The 15,793-nt window shown below is 43.7% G+C and overlaps 1 protein-coding gene across 1 annotated transcript in view; it reads left to right on the plus strand.

Moving 5' to 3' along the window:
• Positions 1 to 6,089: 6,089 nt before the first annotated feature.
• LOC112120677 (alpha-tectorin-like) overlaps positions 6,090 to 15,793 on the plus strand; it is a 32,372-nt gene continuing 22,668 nt past the window's right edge. Inside the window, exons 1-2 of the mRNA XM_029911047.1 lie at positions 6,090 to 6,165; positions 8,008 to 8,058. Of these exons, the coding sequence (XP_029766907.1) occupies positions 6,090 to 6,165; positions 8,008 to 8,058 (127 nt within the window). The remainder of the gene's footprint in view (positions 6,166 to 8,007; positions 8,059 to 15,793) is intronic.

Here is a 15,793-nt window from a genome sequence, read left to right on the forward strand (position 1 = left end):
GTTACTTTATATACAAGACTGTGAAGAGGGTTTCCAGTTGGATTTAACACTCTCAGAGGTAGTTAAGGAATAAAGAACAAACTTACTTCCCTAGCCTTCTATGGGTAAAAGAAACTATCCAAACAGAGTCCTACAGATTAAACTGTAGCTCTGGTCAGAAAAATGGCTCTCTAACAATAGCATTTTGTCTCCACAACTCCATTTCCAGTTTGTTCAGCCTACATACAAGATTTTTCCAATTGCCAACACCACATTTAAAGGGACACTCAACCCATGTCAGCTGAAAATGACCTATTTTGAAATGTTTGTTCTAGGGTGGAATTTCCTTTTGCACGAATTGCAGAATGGCCTGTGTACTTCAGAATTTTCTATATTCATGCTAAGTGCATCTCCTGTAAGTTAGATCTGCTAAGTGAGGGCCCCAATTGGGTTCATCAAGTCTCTTGCTGTTTTTCTTCCTCATTATAGGAGGCTCTGTGTATAAGTAGGGGAGGAGGGGTTCTGCTTATGGTATCATGTTCTTGGTTACCTCAACTTGCACGTGGAGAGGACCCAAAGACATCAGCTTTAGACCCACGTGGAAACGATGGGTTTCTCAGAAACTGTTTCTATACCATACTCTCAGAACGGGACCTTATTGTCAGCTCGGGAGTGGATATTGGAACTCTCTCAAAGTGTCCTGACCCGTCATCCAACCACCATCTCATCCCTGTGAAACTGTCCTACCTTCTTTCCACTAAGGAAATGAATCACCAAAGTCTGTCTGCCCACAAAATCTTTTGAAGCTTAAGTTTCCAGCATGCCTTAGGAAGATAATCACCCACCTAAACAGCCAAAGGGCTGATGAGCTACTAGGACAGTACAACTGCTTGACCCTTGGCCTTCTCTTTACACTAACAGATCACCATAGTTCATCAACTAACTTTGTTAGGTAAAGGCCTAGAGGCAGATGATTACAATGCAGATGGTATTCTTAACAACACAAAGACCTTCTCTGGAACTATGCCGTCTAGTAAAAGAAGCAAAGAAAAGCTATTTAATCAAGACCAGAGTGTTTTACCTGCTATCCCTTCTGGAATTTGATCCCCTCACACTCAAAGCTTGAGGTCCTGACAAACAAACCCCAATGTGCAACAGATCCTACACCACTAAGAACTGTGCCCACTGCTACCAGAAATTATCAGCATTTCCTTCAGAGAAATAAACCTACCAACCTCCTCTGAGAAATGCAATAATCTGTTCAATCCTCTTCAACTCTTACCCTGTCTCTCCATTTCTAGGTAAAATCATTAAGGAAAGAAGGGGGGGAAGAATACAATCTAAAATCAGGAAAGAACAGGTTAAAGAATATTTAGATAAATTAGATGTATTCAATTCAGCAGGGCCTGATGAAATTCATTGTAGGATATTTAAAGAACTAGTTTATGACAAATCAACCTAATTTCCTTCTTTGACAGGATTACTGGCCTTAGTACCTAGGTGGGAACCAGTAAATCTGATATATCCTGATTTTTAGTTAGGCTTTTGACTCAGTCCCACGTGACATTCTCATAAGCCAACCATGGAACTGGGGTTTAGATGAAGTTACTGTAAGGTGTATACACAAGTGGACTATACTCAAAAAGTAGTTATCAATGAATGGTTCGCTGTCAAACTGGGAAAGTGTATCTAGTGGGGCTAACAGGGTTGGTCCTGGGTCTGGTTCTATTCAGTATTTTCATTAATGACTTGGATAATAGAGTGGAGAGTATGTCTGTAAAATTTGCAGATGACATTAAGCTGGAAGATGATGCAAGCACTTTGGAGGACAGGATTCAAATTCAAAATGGCCTTGACAATTTGGGAGAATTGGTCTGAAATCAACAAGATTAAATTCAATAAAGATAAGTGCAAAGTACTTCTCTTGAGAAGGAAAAATCAGATGCATAACTACAAAATGGGGAATAACTGGCCAGTAGTACTGCTGAAAAGGATCTGGGGATTATAGTAGATCACAAATTGAATGAGTCCATAATGTGATGCAGTTATGAAAAAGGGTAATATTCTGGGGTACAGTACCAGGAGTGTTGTATCTAAGATATGGAAGGTAATTTGTCCCGCTCTATTTGGCACTGGTGAGGCCTCAGATGTAGTACAGTGTCCAATTCTGGGTGCCACACTTTAGGAAAGATGTGGACAAATTAGAGTCCAGAGGAGAGCATCAACAAGGATAAAAGGTTTAGAAAACCTGACCTATGAGGAAAATTTTTTAAAAATGGGGCAGATTTAGTCTTGAGAAAAGATGACTGAAGGGGAAATCATAACATTTTGTTCAAATATGTTAAGGGCTGTTCTAAAGAGGACTGTGGTCAGTTGTTTTCTGTGTCCACTGAAGGTAGGAAAAGAAACAATGGGCTTAATCTGTAGCAAGGGAGGTTTAGTTTACATATTAGGAAATACTTTCTTACTGGAAGAGTAGTTAAGCTCTGGAATAGGCTTCCGAGGGAGGTTGTGGAATCCCTCTTGTTGGAAGTTTTTAATGGCAGGTGGACAAATATCTGTAGGGGTGGTATCGTAGGCACCGACTCCGTAGGTACTCTGGGGCTGGAGCACCCACGGGGAAAAATTAGCGGGTGCTCCGCACCCACCAGCAGCCAAGCTCCCCCTCCTCGCCTCCTTCTCCCCCCACCCCAGTGCACCGCATCCCTGCTCCTCCCCCTCCCTCCCAGTGCTTCCCGCCCACCCCCTAACAGCTGTTTGGCGGTGCTTAGGAGTTTCCAGGAGGGAGGGGGAGGAGGCAGAGAAGAGGCAGGGACAGGGACTTGGGGGAAGAGGGTGGAATGGGGGTGGGGCTGTGGTGGGAAAAGGCAGGGTGGGGTGGGGACTTTGTGGAAGGGGTGGAATGGGGGTGGGGTGAGGGCAGTGCAGAGGTGGGAAGGGGCAGGGGCGGGCTGGGCTGGGTAGAGCACCCATCGGGCAGAGGGGAAGTCGGTGCCTATGGGTGGTTTAGGTTTATTTGGTCTTAAGGACCTCTCAAGGTCTCTTCCAGCCCCACATTTCTATGTTTAAGTTGTGACCACAAAGGTCTAGCAATGTGTGACATCTGCCACTATATCGGATGCTTCAAAAAAGCAGAGGAATGGACTTGGCCCCATCAAGCAGCTTAAATGAAGTTTCCATTTCTAAAAAGAGATAAGAACAAACATTTCCATCAAAATTAAATTGTCCTTAGTCACTTGGGACATTGTTATAGTTTATTTTATTTAGGTATTCAAGTGCTAGACACTTAAAAATACCAAGATACGTACATTACCTCCCCCACCACTTTAACCCTGAGCCATTCCTGTATAGTTCACCTTGCACAGGCATACACATATTCAACACATACAACTGTGTATAACTCTGATTGACATGGCCCTTTCCCACATCTTGCATAATATTATCTTAATAATTACAATTATTGGTACTGTGCCATTGCTGTATAAGGGGTTTGGGCACACATAAGACAAGTTTGTAACCAAAAGAAACAAGCTGCAGCTAAGGAAACGGGGGGGGGGGAGGGAAGGATGCAACATAAAAGCAACTAAACTGACATCTTTCTTGCTCCTTCTTTGATGGTGGGTTTTTGTTTGTTCAGCCTGTTAAATTTTGTTGGGAGCTAAATTAGTATTTTCAGCCCAGACATGAGTACAGTGGACAAATAGTGATATATAGATCTAATGAATCTGATGTGTGAGACAAAGGGGACTGTACTTAAATCCAGCAGTAGCTTGGATTTGATGGAGACAACACTGAAATGGAGCCATGGTTCCTGGGAACGGCTTTTTCTTTATCACCTTGGTAACCTAGCTAACGTGAATGCAAAGTCTTTGCCCAGAGAGAGCTTTCAGACTCATGTACATTAACAAGGGGCCAATTCCTGGTGACAAAAGGAGGAAGTTTGCCTAGAGGAAAGGCAAATAAGGGGGTTAATTCTTCCTCTTCCCACTTAAATCAGGCATACACTGTTACTTTACCAGCTTGTATGCAGCTGCTGTGCGTGTAGTCCAGCCATAGTATCTGCTAGCTACTTCCAACACCACTGAAAGAAAGCTTAAGAATGACGGATGCAGGTGCACAGCAAGTAGCTTTTCTCTGCAATGGTTTCCTAACATCAGATCAAATCCTGCACTCTTTAGTCAATGGGGATTTAACCTGAGTAAAGAGTGTAGGATTTGTCCTTGACATTTCGTGATACCAGCCTCCCAGCTCTGTGCACTTAGGGGCTCTTTTGTATAGATGACCTGCTCCAAGATCAAAAGGGGGATCGTTAGCTTCCTTTGTGGCACTATCCTCCAGATTCCAGGGGGAGCATATTGTAGATCTGGTCCACATCAGGAGAGAGAAAGGAAAATGGGTCAGCTGGGGGAATGCATGTTGTCCCCTCTCAGTCTCTTGGTGAGTCCCAGAAAAACCTAAACATAGCTTGGCGTTGTATTTTCATTTCTACAGAACCCTTCCAACTCCTTGGGTCTGGAAGCAGCTGTAACAAGGAGGCAACCTTGCAGCTGGTAACAAGCCAGGAGAGCCCCATTCAGCCAATGAAGAGGTATGGGGCCTCCCATAGGTCCCTGGTCATCTGTCAGGTTCAGGGCTTGTCCTGTGGCCTACCCTGCTGGAGGGCAGAACCCACTCTTGATAGAACAATGGAGGAGGACCATTGGATCCTTGTAACAATTTCCTCCCCCAAGGTCCTCTTCCATAGTAAGAATGATCCAGCCCTGAGGTATGAACAATGAATAGGAAAAGGATAATGTGTTTTTCATATGTAACACATTCATTGGCAATAAGGATCATAAAAAGCAGAATGTTTATCAAGCCATATTTTACTTGCATTTATAATCAAGACTATAGTTATTTTCTTAGTGGAAACAAACAGAATTACTGGAAATGTAAAGGGCTTTGCAGCTGTTGAGGAAAGTGACCCCTTTTGTATAGGTTTGCCACAGCGACGGGTACTTTAACAATGTATGTGATAACTACTCTGGCACTTGTTGGCCAAACCGAGACTGCAGATTTGTGAGTGTAATAGCTCAAAACCATGCAGTACTAATGTATAGCACCCCAAAATAAAATGATAGACTTTGTCCTTAAAACAGATGCATTAGACTTACAAGTCATTCTCTGCAGTGACTGTACAGACATCTTGATGGGATGAGGCCGCAAACTCCACAACTGTCCCCCACAAAATGAAATCTTGCACCTTGCAAACTTTCGGGTCAGCACAAGGCCTAAAAAGCATAGAATCACTGCAATTCCACTGCACAGGAGCGTACGGGCTGCAGAGCGGGATTCTGGCTCCCTTTGGTAGCTCACAACAGGACTGTATCATAAATATTTCAACTCTAGTAACTGGTGGCCAGGTGACCTTTGTTCTTTCATACACATTCTTAATAGGAATCTTGAAACTATGATTTTCCATGTAGCATTCAAAAAAAAACAAAAAAAATTTCCTTCATCAAAAAATTGCCTCTCTTCAAAGGATCATTATATTTTCGAGGGGGAGGGGAGATAGTCCAAAGCAGTTTGTGCTCCTTTGTTATGTGTTTCCAACAAGGATTGGTGCCATTTACAGCTCCCATTAACAGCCTGCAATGCAAAATGCAAGGATATAAAACACCAAAGCAATAAATGAAGTGAGTGAGGTATAAGGGAGGTTAGACTCCTGCCTAATAAAGAATGAGTTATGCTGCTGCTATAGGACGTGACAAAAATGCGTGTGTGTGGTGGGTGGGTGGGTGCTCTGTCTTGGAGGAATTCAGTACTAAACTAGGTAGAAATTGGTTTGTGAGTAATCTTGGTCTCCACTGACTATCTCTGTGCACGTTAGGAATCCCATTGTTGGGCACAGGACCCCATTCAGCCGTTAGTTGGGAGGTGGTCATTTCTGTGAAGAGCTTTAAAAAAAAAAAAAAAAAAACCCTACCCACAATGTAAAAGTCTTGAGGAAACTCACCCCCCATTGAGCTAGTTATTCCAGCCAAGTAAAGCAACTGAAAGGGCAAGAGATACTAGGGTTTCCTGACTTTGAGCTGTTTGAGGGATCTCCAGTTCTGACTGTAGTGTGTAAGATGCTCTTTGCTGTTTTCCTGACCGTTTCTCTGCTGACTTCTTTAACTTCAGCAAATGACACTGACATCGGGGAGGGTGAGTTTTTAAAAAAGAAAAATGTTACCATTAATTCGCACACACAAAAAGCATTTCCATTGGGAATTCTGAACAAGCATGGGCCCAGTTCTGCACTTGCACTGGAGTAACTACTTTGGCTTTAAACCAATGTGAGATCAGAATCAAACTCTGTGTGCACAGAATATGGCATGCTTTTCAAATCACACACACTAAGCATCATGTTGGTATATGGTGGGTGCAGATGCAGTTGATTTTAACTGAGATAGTATTTAGAAACCTTTTTTTTTTTCCTGGCTAGCACCTGAATTACTTTCATATACAATTTTATTGTTTTATTGATAATGTTAGGGCATCTCGTGCCTTGGATAGGCATCTTTTTATTATTTTAAATCTAAATAAATGTATTAGAATTTAATGGTTAGTTGTACTACCATTAAATATGTCAACATCTCATTTACTTATGTGATCAGGTGATACGTGGAAGCTTTGCACACTTACAATTAAGCTTTAAATTAATCCTGACATGGAGCTTTGTTTGAATTGCAATTACTACTATTCTGTTGCTGTGTATGTTTTACTTAGTTTGGGGCTACAATGTTGAGCTAGCATATGCATTCTTCTGTGTATAAATAAACATGTATTTTATGAAATAGCATGAGTCAGGAACTCACAAATTGTTGGATTCCTTATATTGTAATTTAATGATAGCATCTCAGAATTGAGAGAGGGAGTAACTGAATTGCTTTGCTAAGAGAAAAGTGGAACTAATTATCTTATACACTAGCAGGCTACTGTGAAGAGATTTTTAAAGAAATTAAATTTAAAGAAAGGAATATTTTTTTTTTTGCTTATCTGTTTTTTCCCTGTCATACTACAAAACTGATGTACCGTTAACCAAACAGTAACACCATTTCTCCACTGGGATTCAATATTTTTACTTTGTGAAATATCAGAGCTTCTGGATTTTGTTTCTAATCCAGATTAGAACATTTCGTTCTCGTGGTTATGCCTGTAGCACTTGATCCAGGGACTTCAACTGGTGTTTGATTAGGCACCATGTGAAGATTAACGAAAAATTAAAAGCAAATTGCTGAGCGGAAAGGTGTAAGGAAAACATTAATGCTGCCACATATAAAATATGAGGCTGGTATCTCTTCTAGTCAGATTACTCATTCTGGGTTTTTATATCACATGCTGCTGCCTTACCTCTCATTTTATTGTGCAATATATTTTTCCTCTCTGATAACTTATCAGTACCTTAACACAGCAGGAAACATATTGTGCCTTTGGTCCCTGAAGAACTACACGTCTCTGTCAGCAGCCTTTTATTTTGAAATCATGTTTTGGCATTAAATGTGTTGATTGTCTCTTAAAATTTCTCTCTTAATCTCTCTTTTTTTAAATACTAAATTTGTTTTGAATTACCAGGGAACTGAAATAACAGCATATATTATGATATTTATGAAAACATTTTTCCTTCTTTTTTTTAACTGTTGTGAAATATTCATTATTTTTTGCTAAGCCATTGGGGAAATCACTCGGGAACATTCCAGTAAGCTAGTTGTTAAGCAATGCTGCGTTCCTAATCCTTTTCTTTACACAGCATGTCGCTGAGGTGTCTGACAGATGTAACCTGTGCTACACATCGTTAAGCAGTTTCAATGAATGGGATTGCTCTGAGTAAACTGCATGTAAACATCTCCTGGTATTCAGACTGAAATGTCTGTATTATAAAACATGTTAAAAGGGACCTGTAAAAATGGCAAGGGGGTATAGTGATCTTGTACCCTCTTGCTTCTTTCTAATGTATAAAGAAGGTCTGAAAGGATTTTTTTTTCCTCTGCTTGTTTTTTAACTTAGAAATTCCAGTCTTATTTACCCTGCAAGATTCCCTGGACTCCTGCAGAGCTGGTAGGTTTATGACATTTCAGTCCAAGGGAGGGAGTGACACCTGATTACTTGAAGGAGTGTTTTGATTTTTATTCCAATTTGTTTACTATTAATATATCACTACTCATTGTAGTCAGCTGGAATTGAACCCAAGTCCAGCTCTATTCTAGAACTAAGTCACCTGGCCAGATTTGCTCTCTTCCCATCCTTCATTTTAAGGCCTCCAGTTCTATGGAACTGAGAGAGTGGGATTATTCTGCTGGCTCGCCTGCTAAACTGTAGTGTATTTCTGCTTTTGTGGCTATAAATCACCTCTCATCAATCCCAGGGTATAAAGAATAAGCATTTTCTAGATTACATCTGGAGAAGTCAACTCCTTGAGTCTATTGCTGACTAGCAGTTCAGGCATGACTGTTTCAGGAAACCGTATAGCTATGAAAAAACGAATCGACAAAGTTATTCAATTGGTTACATTTACCGTTAACTAGAGCCAGGGGTGCTAGTTCCACAGCAGAAAAAAGAGTTGGTAAAATGTTTGAAAAAGCAAGCCTTTTGAAAGTGGAAGAGAAGATATTGTAAATAAGGAATGTGTATAATTATTATTATTTCTTATTTGTATCACAGTCACACCTAGAAACCCCAAAAGAGATCAGCCCCCCCACTGTGCTGGGAGCTGTACAAACACATAGCGTCTGATCCAAAGCCTACTGAAGTTAATGGGAGACTTTTCATTGGATTCAATGGGCTTTGGTCAGTCCCATAATGAGACAAAAGAGCTTACAGACAGGACAAAGAACGGGAAGGGACACAGACAAGCGACTTGCCAAAAGTCACTCAATGGCAGAGCCGAGAATAGTACCCAGGCTTTCTGATGTCCAGTCCAGCACCCCATCCATTAGATTATGATGTCTCCTACATGCCTTTGTTGTAGGCAGCAGCAAACAAACCTATATCTGTAGAATCTGTCGTGTGAGGATGTTAGCACAGTCAGTCTTGGGCCCATTCATCACTTGCTGTTGCTCACAGTGCTTCCTGGCACCCCTTATTCCTGTCATAAATCAGCTTTTTGCTGGCTGGTTTGCTGACAAACTGGCACCAGGCAGACTCTGGCTTTTTCCAAACAAACCCAGGGAACGCTGAAACAATGGGATGATTCTGCCTTAAGTACTCTGGTGCGCAGTAAAAAGTAACTCAGGTGAAGTCAATGGGCCAGATTCACCACACACTGGTTTTAAAATAATAGTGACTTCAGTGGAATTACTCAGCTGTATATCGATGAAAGTGGTATCAGCCCCAGTAGAGTTATGTCTATGTACAACTGAGGCAAGGAAAGCAGAATTGGACTAAAATTGTTGTTTTCTTGCAATATTCACTTTTACTGAGGACTTGGTGAAAATTTGGTGTACTATAGTCAGGATATTTGGTAGATCCTGCTCTTTTTACTAGATCCTAGCTGGAAGTAACCAATAAAACAAGCCAATCTGGACTCTCTTTTTAACCTGAGGAGGAGTGTATTAGTCAAAGTATGGAACAATAGTCAGAGCTTGTGGGTCCAACTCCCCACAGCTCACTGTGACTTTCAGTAAATCTCACAAGCTGTCTGTTCCTCAGTTTACTGATTTTAAAATGGTTATAAGACTTCTTGAACTGAGGAAGCTAGTCAATTACTAATGAAATTTCCTCTAAAAGTGGAGAAAACACTGGCTCAAGCAACAACCTGGAGGACAGTACTACTTTAGAAATGGGAGCAATGTTGTTAACACATTTGACTAGATCTTTTTAATGGGTTGATACTCTCTGATATACTCACTATACAAACATGGAGGAGAAGGAGAAGATTTTATATCAAAGGATAATGAACATAACCAAAAATGCTGAAATATACAAAGTATAATTGTTACTTGCATATTGACTTCTGAGAGAAACAGATGATAAACAGTTCAACCTGTTAATGAAGATGGTTGAACCTGAGAAAAAAGCTCCAACTACCTATGTAAACAACGGGTTCTAAAGGTCTTCTTCCAAGAAGATCTGACAAGAAGTTGACAAAGATGATGCACCCAACAGAATGCTGCTGGTAGGAGGGATAAGCAAGCTTTAAACTGGATTAAAAAGCTTAATCAATAAATTGTAACTACAATATCTGGTCTGTTCATCGCACTTGTGCACAGGAAGAGCCTAGTCATGGTTTTTATTCAGTTTAGTTTTCATTTTTTGAGTCTCACTTTTTCAAATAAACCTGCTCTTAATTTAAAATAACCTGAACTTGGAATGCAGGGTGTTAACAGGGCAAGTGCTGATAGATGTTCACAGGAGAAACAACCTGAAATCTGACCCAACTGGAGGCGGAAGCTGAATAGAAGCGACAGCTTGAGCACAAGGTCAAAAGTAAGGGCACAGAGGAGACTATTCCTAAAAAGATTTCTCTAAGGAAGCAGATGGCTTGGGAAAAGTTTAAAGGCTTTGGGACATCTTTTGCCATCAGTCACTTCAGTGTAAATCTGGTGTTTTGGAGTTTCTCTGTACTTACACCTACTGAAAATGCTTGCGTACACACGATGCAACATATCACTGCATACTGATGCCACATTTGTTCGGAACTCTGGAGTCCTCTTGCAAAGTGAACAGTGTTCGCTTTGAATTGGTTTCGCCTTTCATTCGTGTGCACACAATTGCTATGTACCATTTTTTGCACAATCCCCCGCCCACCCTCCAAGGATGATGGGCTCAACCCATCAGAGGATAAGCTGGAGGATGCCGGAGTGGAGCTGTCCCCCGCACCTCCGCCCCCGCCCGCCAAGATCTTTTTGGGACTCAGGACCCTGACGACAGCTGCTGGAAAGCCTGCCACTGGCCTGACCTCCCACCATGGACCGATTCCTGCCCTGAATAGGCTGAGCCCAAATCCCAGCCAGAAAGCCAGGCCTGGACTGAACAGTCCAATCTTATGGAAGAAACTTCGGCATGTAAGTACCTATCTTCGAAATTTATTATTATTGTTGGCAGATGTGAGCTACTAGTTCCCGCCTTCCCCCAAACCCTCCTTTGTGCTGCTTCAAAATGGCACCCACCAGCATAGTGCAGTCTCAGTCCTGCTCCCTTAACACCCCACCCCCAGCAGATTCGAATACCGAAAGCATTCATTTGTGCAGAATTCAGCAGTGTATTGAGACAGTGCTTACAGGAAGAGAAATGTGGTTCGTTTGCACAGTTTACATGAGGTATGAGTAAGGCTAAGTTTATGTCACGGATATTTTTAGTAAAAGTCATGGACAGGTCACGGGCAATAAACAAAAATTCACGGCCCATGACCTGTCCCCGACTTTCACTAAAAATATCCCTGACAAAAGGGGGAGGCGGCTCCAGCACTCACTGCTGCTGGGGCTCCCGGGTTCCCCGGCCCTGCAGTGCATGGGAGCTCTGGGGTCCCCCTGCCTGCGGGGCTGGACTTCTGCAAAGTTCCCTTGCCCCTGGGCAGCTGGTAGCTGCAGGGTCCCCCTGTCGTGGCTAGGCAGCTGCGGGGGTCTGCCCACCAGGGGAGGGGCTGGGAGCTGCGGGGGCGGGGCTGCGGATTCTGTGATCTCCATGACACAATCTTAGCCTTAGGTATGAGTGCACGTTGCATGTCTGCTCAAGGCACAAACAATGCTGCTGCCCACTGAAGTACAAATGCCCCATAACATGCATTCTGGCTGACAACGATTGCATGACTCTATTTTCCCCAGCAGTTTCTCCATGTCTGCAGGGGAGATCTAGCAGAACTAGCTTGCAAACCCTTCCACTCCTCCAGCGCTTTTGGGGGGTGAAAAACTTGGTGACTAACTTCACAGCATATCTTGCTGGTCTCCCTTTTGCCTTTTTGAATAAGACCATTCTCTGCCTCCTGATCATCCGCCTCTGTGAAATGTCACCAAGAGTCAGGATGGCCTAAAGGGGATATAGAAGGGATTACTATTCAGCTTGCCCCCCCCCCATAGTCCCCTCTTTACACCTCCAACACCATAGCACAAACAAAACTGCAAAAATCTGGAACGTAGCTCCGATCAAGCCACCCCTACCAGCATGAAAGCAGACACAGTAGACTGAAGTGCAAATGCACCCAGCACCGTCCGTACATGCAGACCACTTACCATCGCAGAGGTGCCCCCAAGAATGGGAAGAGTCTCAAGGAGGCATATCCATATGAATAAAAGCTATCATGACTTCTCTGGGATATGAACAATAAGCAACTGGGTTTTTTCCCTACAGCCACAGCACCTGCGACAGACTGCCAAGGAAGGGCCTCTATCTCATGCTGACAGGCTGGCCAACCTGAGGGAGGGGAAAAGGAGGACTCGGGATGAGATGTTTGCTGAACTCGTGGCAGAGTCATAGGGGAAAACCAGGCTGGCTGAGAGGTGGAGGCTGTACATGAGAATCCAGAGGGAGAAAAAAATGCAGCTGTCCCAAGTGAAGGAGAGCGTGGAAAAAGACGAGATGCTGAGGCAGTTCACGGATGCTATCCCGAGTCAGATTGCCCTCCGGCAAAACGTGATTCAGCTAGGCCAGCAGGCCCTGCAGTCCCATAATTTGGGTTCCAGCCATCTCCTTCAGCCCTTGAAGAATGGTGGCTACTGGGACCAGCAGCAACTCCTAACATCTGCATTCCAACAGCAGTGTTCCCAGATTCACCCTCTGGCCACCGAGAACATCTGCATCTGGGAGACCAGCCCTTTTGAGCCCTGCAATCTGCCTGAGAATTTTGAACTGTGGTGCTCAACCCCAGAACCCATGTGGACAAGAGGAGCTGGAGGCAAGGGCTATGTTGGCCTTTAACTCCCTTTCCCTCTCTCCCTACTCATCCCCCATTTGGTTATACTTGGAATATTGTGACTGTTGCACTTTGAATTGTGTTCGCACTGTGGGAGTAATTAATGGTTTGTATATAGTTGGTTACTTAAGAAGATCTGTTTGTTAAATGTATTTCCAAACACAAGTATATTATTTTTCCATTGCCTTTATTAAAACTTGCTCATTGTTTTTTATTGTTGTTTCACAATAAAACTGTTCACAGTACATCCATTGAGAGTCGTCATTACATTTAACACAGACAATTGTTTAAATCAAGCTGAAATGTTTTACAAAAGCAGATAGGGAAAGATAAAACTCCAACCACCTACACGCAATACCCCAGTGCTTGCAATGTGTGCATCCCAACAAACACCTCTTCCCATCCATGGTCTAACATGTTTGGGCATCAGACTCAAAATATAAACAGTTGGCATTCCTGATTGCATTCACACAGATGTTTATGTTCTCTGTGGGACGCCTTGCTGGCTGCTTGAATCTCCAAGCAAGTCTCGGCACCTCAGCCTCCAACCCATCAGTAAAGCTTTCCCCCTCCTCTCACAAGTATAGTGAAAAATACAACGTACAATTATAATGGTTGGAACATTTTTGTTGCTGCTTCCAAACTATTCCAAAACTGCACCATCTGTCTTTCAAACAGCTCAATACACACTCCACTACCATTCTGCAGCTACTCAGCTGAAAGTTAAAATGTTCCTTCCATCTGTCCAAGCAGCCTGTGTGTGGCTTCATTAGCCAGGGCATCGTAAGCCGGGTCTCCCAGAATAGCCTGATCAACCACTGTGCTCCAGGGGGGCAAACAGTCCTTTCTCCATATCTCTAAATAGAACTGAGTTCTGAAAGATTCTCGCATTATGAGCCCTCCTTGATCTCACTGCATTTATATCTGTAAACCTCTCACAGTGGTCAATTAGTCCTTGGGGCACCATGGAGAACTACCCCTTTCTGTAGGTAAATTCAGTGTCCTAGTGGGGCCGCAGCGGATAGGGGTGGCAAATGCTAGGTACATGGGTTACATCAGTTGCCTCAGTACAGTTTGGGCCCCGCATGCATTCAAAGCCATCAATAATAATCTGAGCATTACCCAGCTTCATGACTTGCTTAGACAGCATCTAATCAATGGCATAGCAGCCTGCATCAGAATGGCCCCAACAGTTGATCTCCCCAGGCTGAATTGGTCGGCTACAGCTTGGTAACATTCTGGGGTGGCCAGCTTCCAGATGGCAATGGTGACCTGTTTCTCCATGGGTATGGGGCCCCACATGTTGTATGTTGTTGCTGAAACTCCAAGGTCAGTTCTGCACAGATCTCAATAAAGGTACCCGTCTCCATCCTGAAGTTCTCTCACCTCTGCAGGTCATCCCAGGTCTGCAGAATGATCCTCTCCCACTAATCCACACTGGTTTTCCAGGCCCAGCAATGATGCTGAATGCTGTGTAGGTGATCCAGGAACACCTATCAGAATCTTGTTCCAACAGCTCCATATCATCCTGTCCCCTCTCCTCATCCTGCTGTCACCACCACCACAGAGTGTCCTCCTGCTGCCCTAGGAGCAGCTGCTCTAGAACATTGTCCTGCTCCTTTATCATCTGCTCAGTGGTGTGAGGGGTAAAGTCCAATGCAGAATTCATCTGGCTCTGAGGGCTGTAATACAGTCCAAGCAGCCTGTGCGTACTTGCACTTATCACCATAGTGTTGTGAAGAATTGCTGGGTCCATGCTGGAGGACAGCAATTTTAAAATAGTACGAGGTTGCCTGGAAAAACTATCCCAGTGAAGCAAAGGCCCATGGAATACCCCCAGAAAATGCTATGCCCTTGGTTTGCAGCAAACCATGACTCTATTTTCGTACAATAGAAATTGGAAAAAAAAAAGAGGCTGCAAAGAAGGGGGGAATGCTCAGGAATTACAGACTGCTAGGCATGAGCAGGCTCTAGCGAAGAGTCCTGGAAGTTAGGACTGAAACTCCAGCCAGGTAAGGGCTGGGAGTAGTCTGCTGAAGCAGGGAAGGCCTGGGAGGAGGAAGAGAAACCTTTGTTTATTTTTGGATAGCCTGGAAAATTTTATTTTGAATGTCTGTTAATTTAATAAAGAAGGAACAGGAATGGATAAAAGTGTTGAACAGTCCAAGAGCAGAAACTTAGGCAGGCTGTTTGTAGCATGACCATAGGACATGAGGGGGAGAACTGGAGGTGCCCAGCTCAGTTACAGGCATTTTGAGACTTAGCTCAGAGTACTTTCACGTCAGCGGCAGCTCCAGGCACCAGCGCTCCAAGCGTGTGCCTGGGGCGGCAAGCCACGGGGGGCAGCCTGCCGGTCCCTGCGAGGGCGGCAGTGAGGGAGCCTTCGGCGGTACGCCTGTGGGAGGTCTGCCGGTCCCGCAGATTCAGCAGCAATTCGGCGATGGGTACGCTGAAGCTGCGGGACCGGCGGACCTCCCGCAGGCATGCCACCGAATCCACGGGACCAGGGACCTTCCGCAGGCATGCCACCGAAGGCAGTCTGCCTGCTGTGCTTGGGGTGGCAAAAAAGCTAGAGCTGCCCCTGTTTCAGGTCCTCAGAAGCTGCTACAAAAGTGCGAAGTATTAGAACATGCACAAGTTTCTTTTACAAGATGATTGCTGTGGGCTCAGGACATCTCTTCTCCCAGTGTTCCCCTGTGAAATCACAGATCACAGCCAGGGAGACACACACCATCTTCTTTGATCCTTTAATGAAACAGGAGTCAAGTTTTGATAATTCTGTTTTCACATTTATTTTCTAATTCCCCTTAACTTTAGCTGAGATTTCAATGGGTGTTAGGCACCTAACGCCCATGGGCTCCTTTGAAAATCCCAGCCTTCCATTTTGCTAAACCATGGACATATATGGTTTGATACCTTGGTTCCTGCAAGCAGTCTTAGGCCTCA

Source organism: Terrapene carolina, unplaced genomic scaffold (genome assembly GCF_002925995.2).
Source record: "Terrapene carolina triunguis isolate 2854851 unplaced genomic scaffold, T_m_triunguis-2.0 Scaffold85, whole genome shotgun sequence".
NCBI lineage: Eukaryota > Metazoa > Chordata > Testudines > Emydidae > Terrapene > Terrapene triunguis.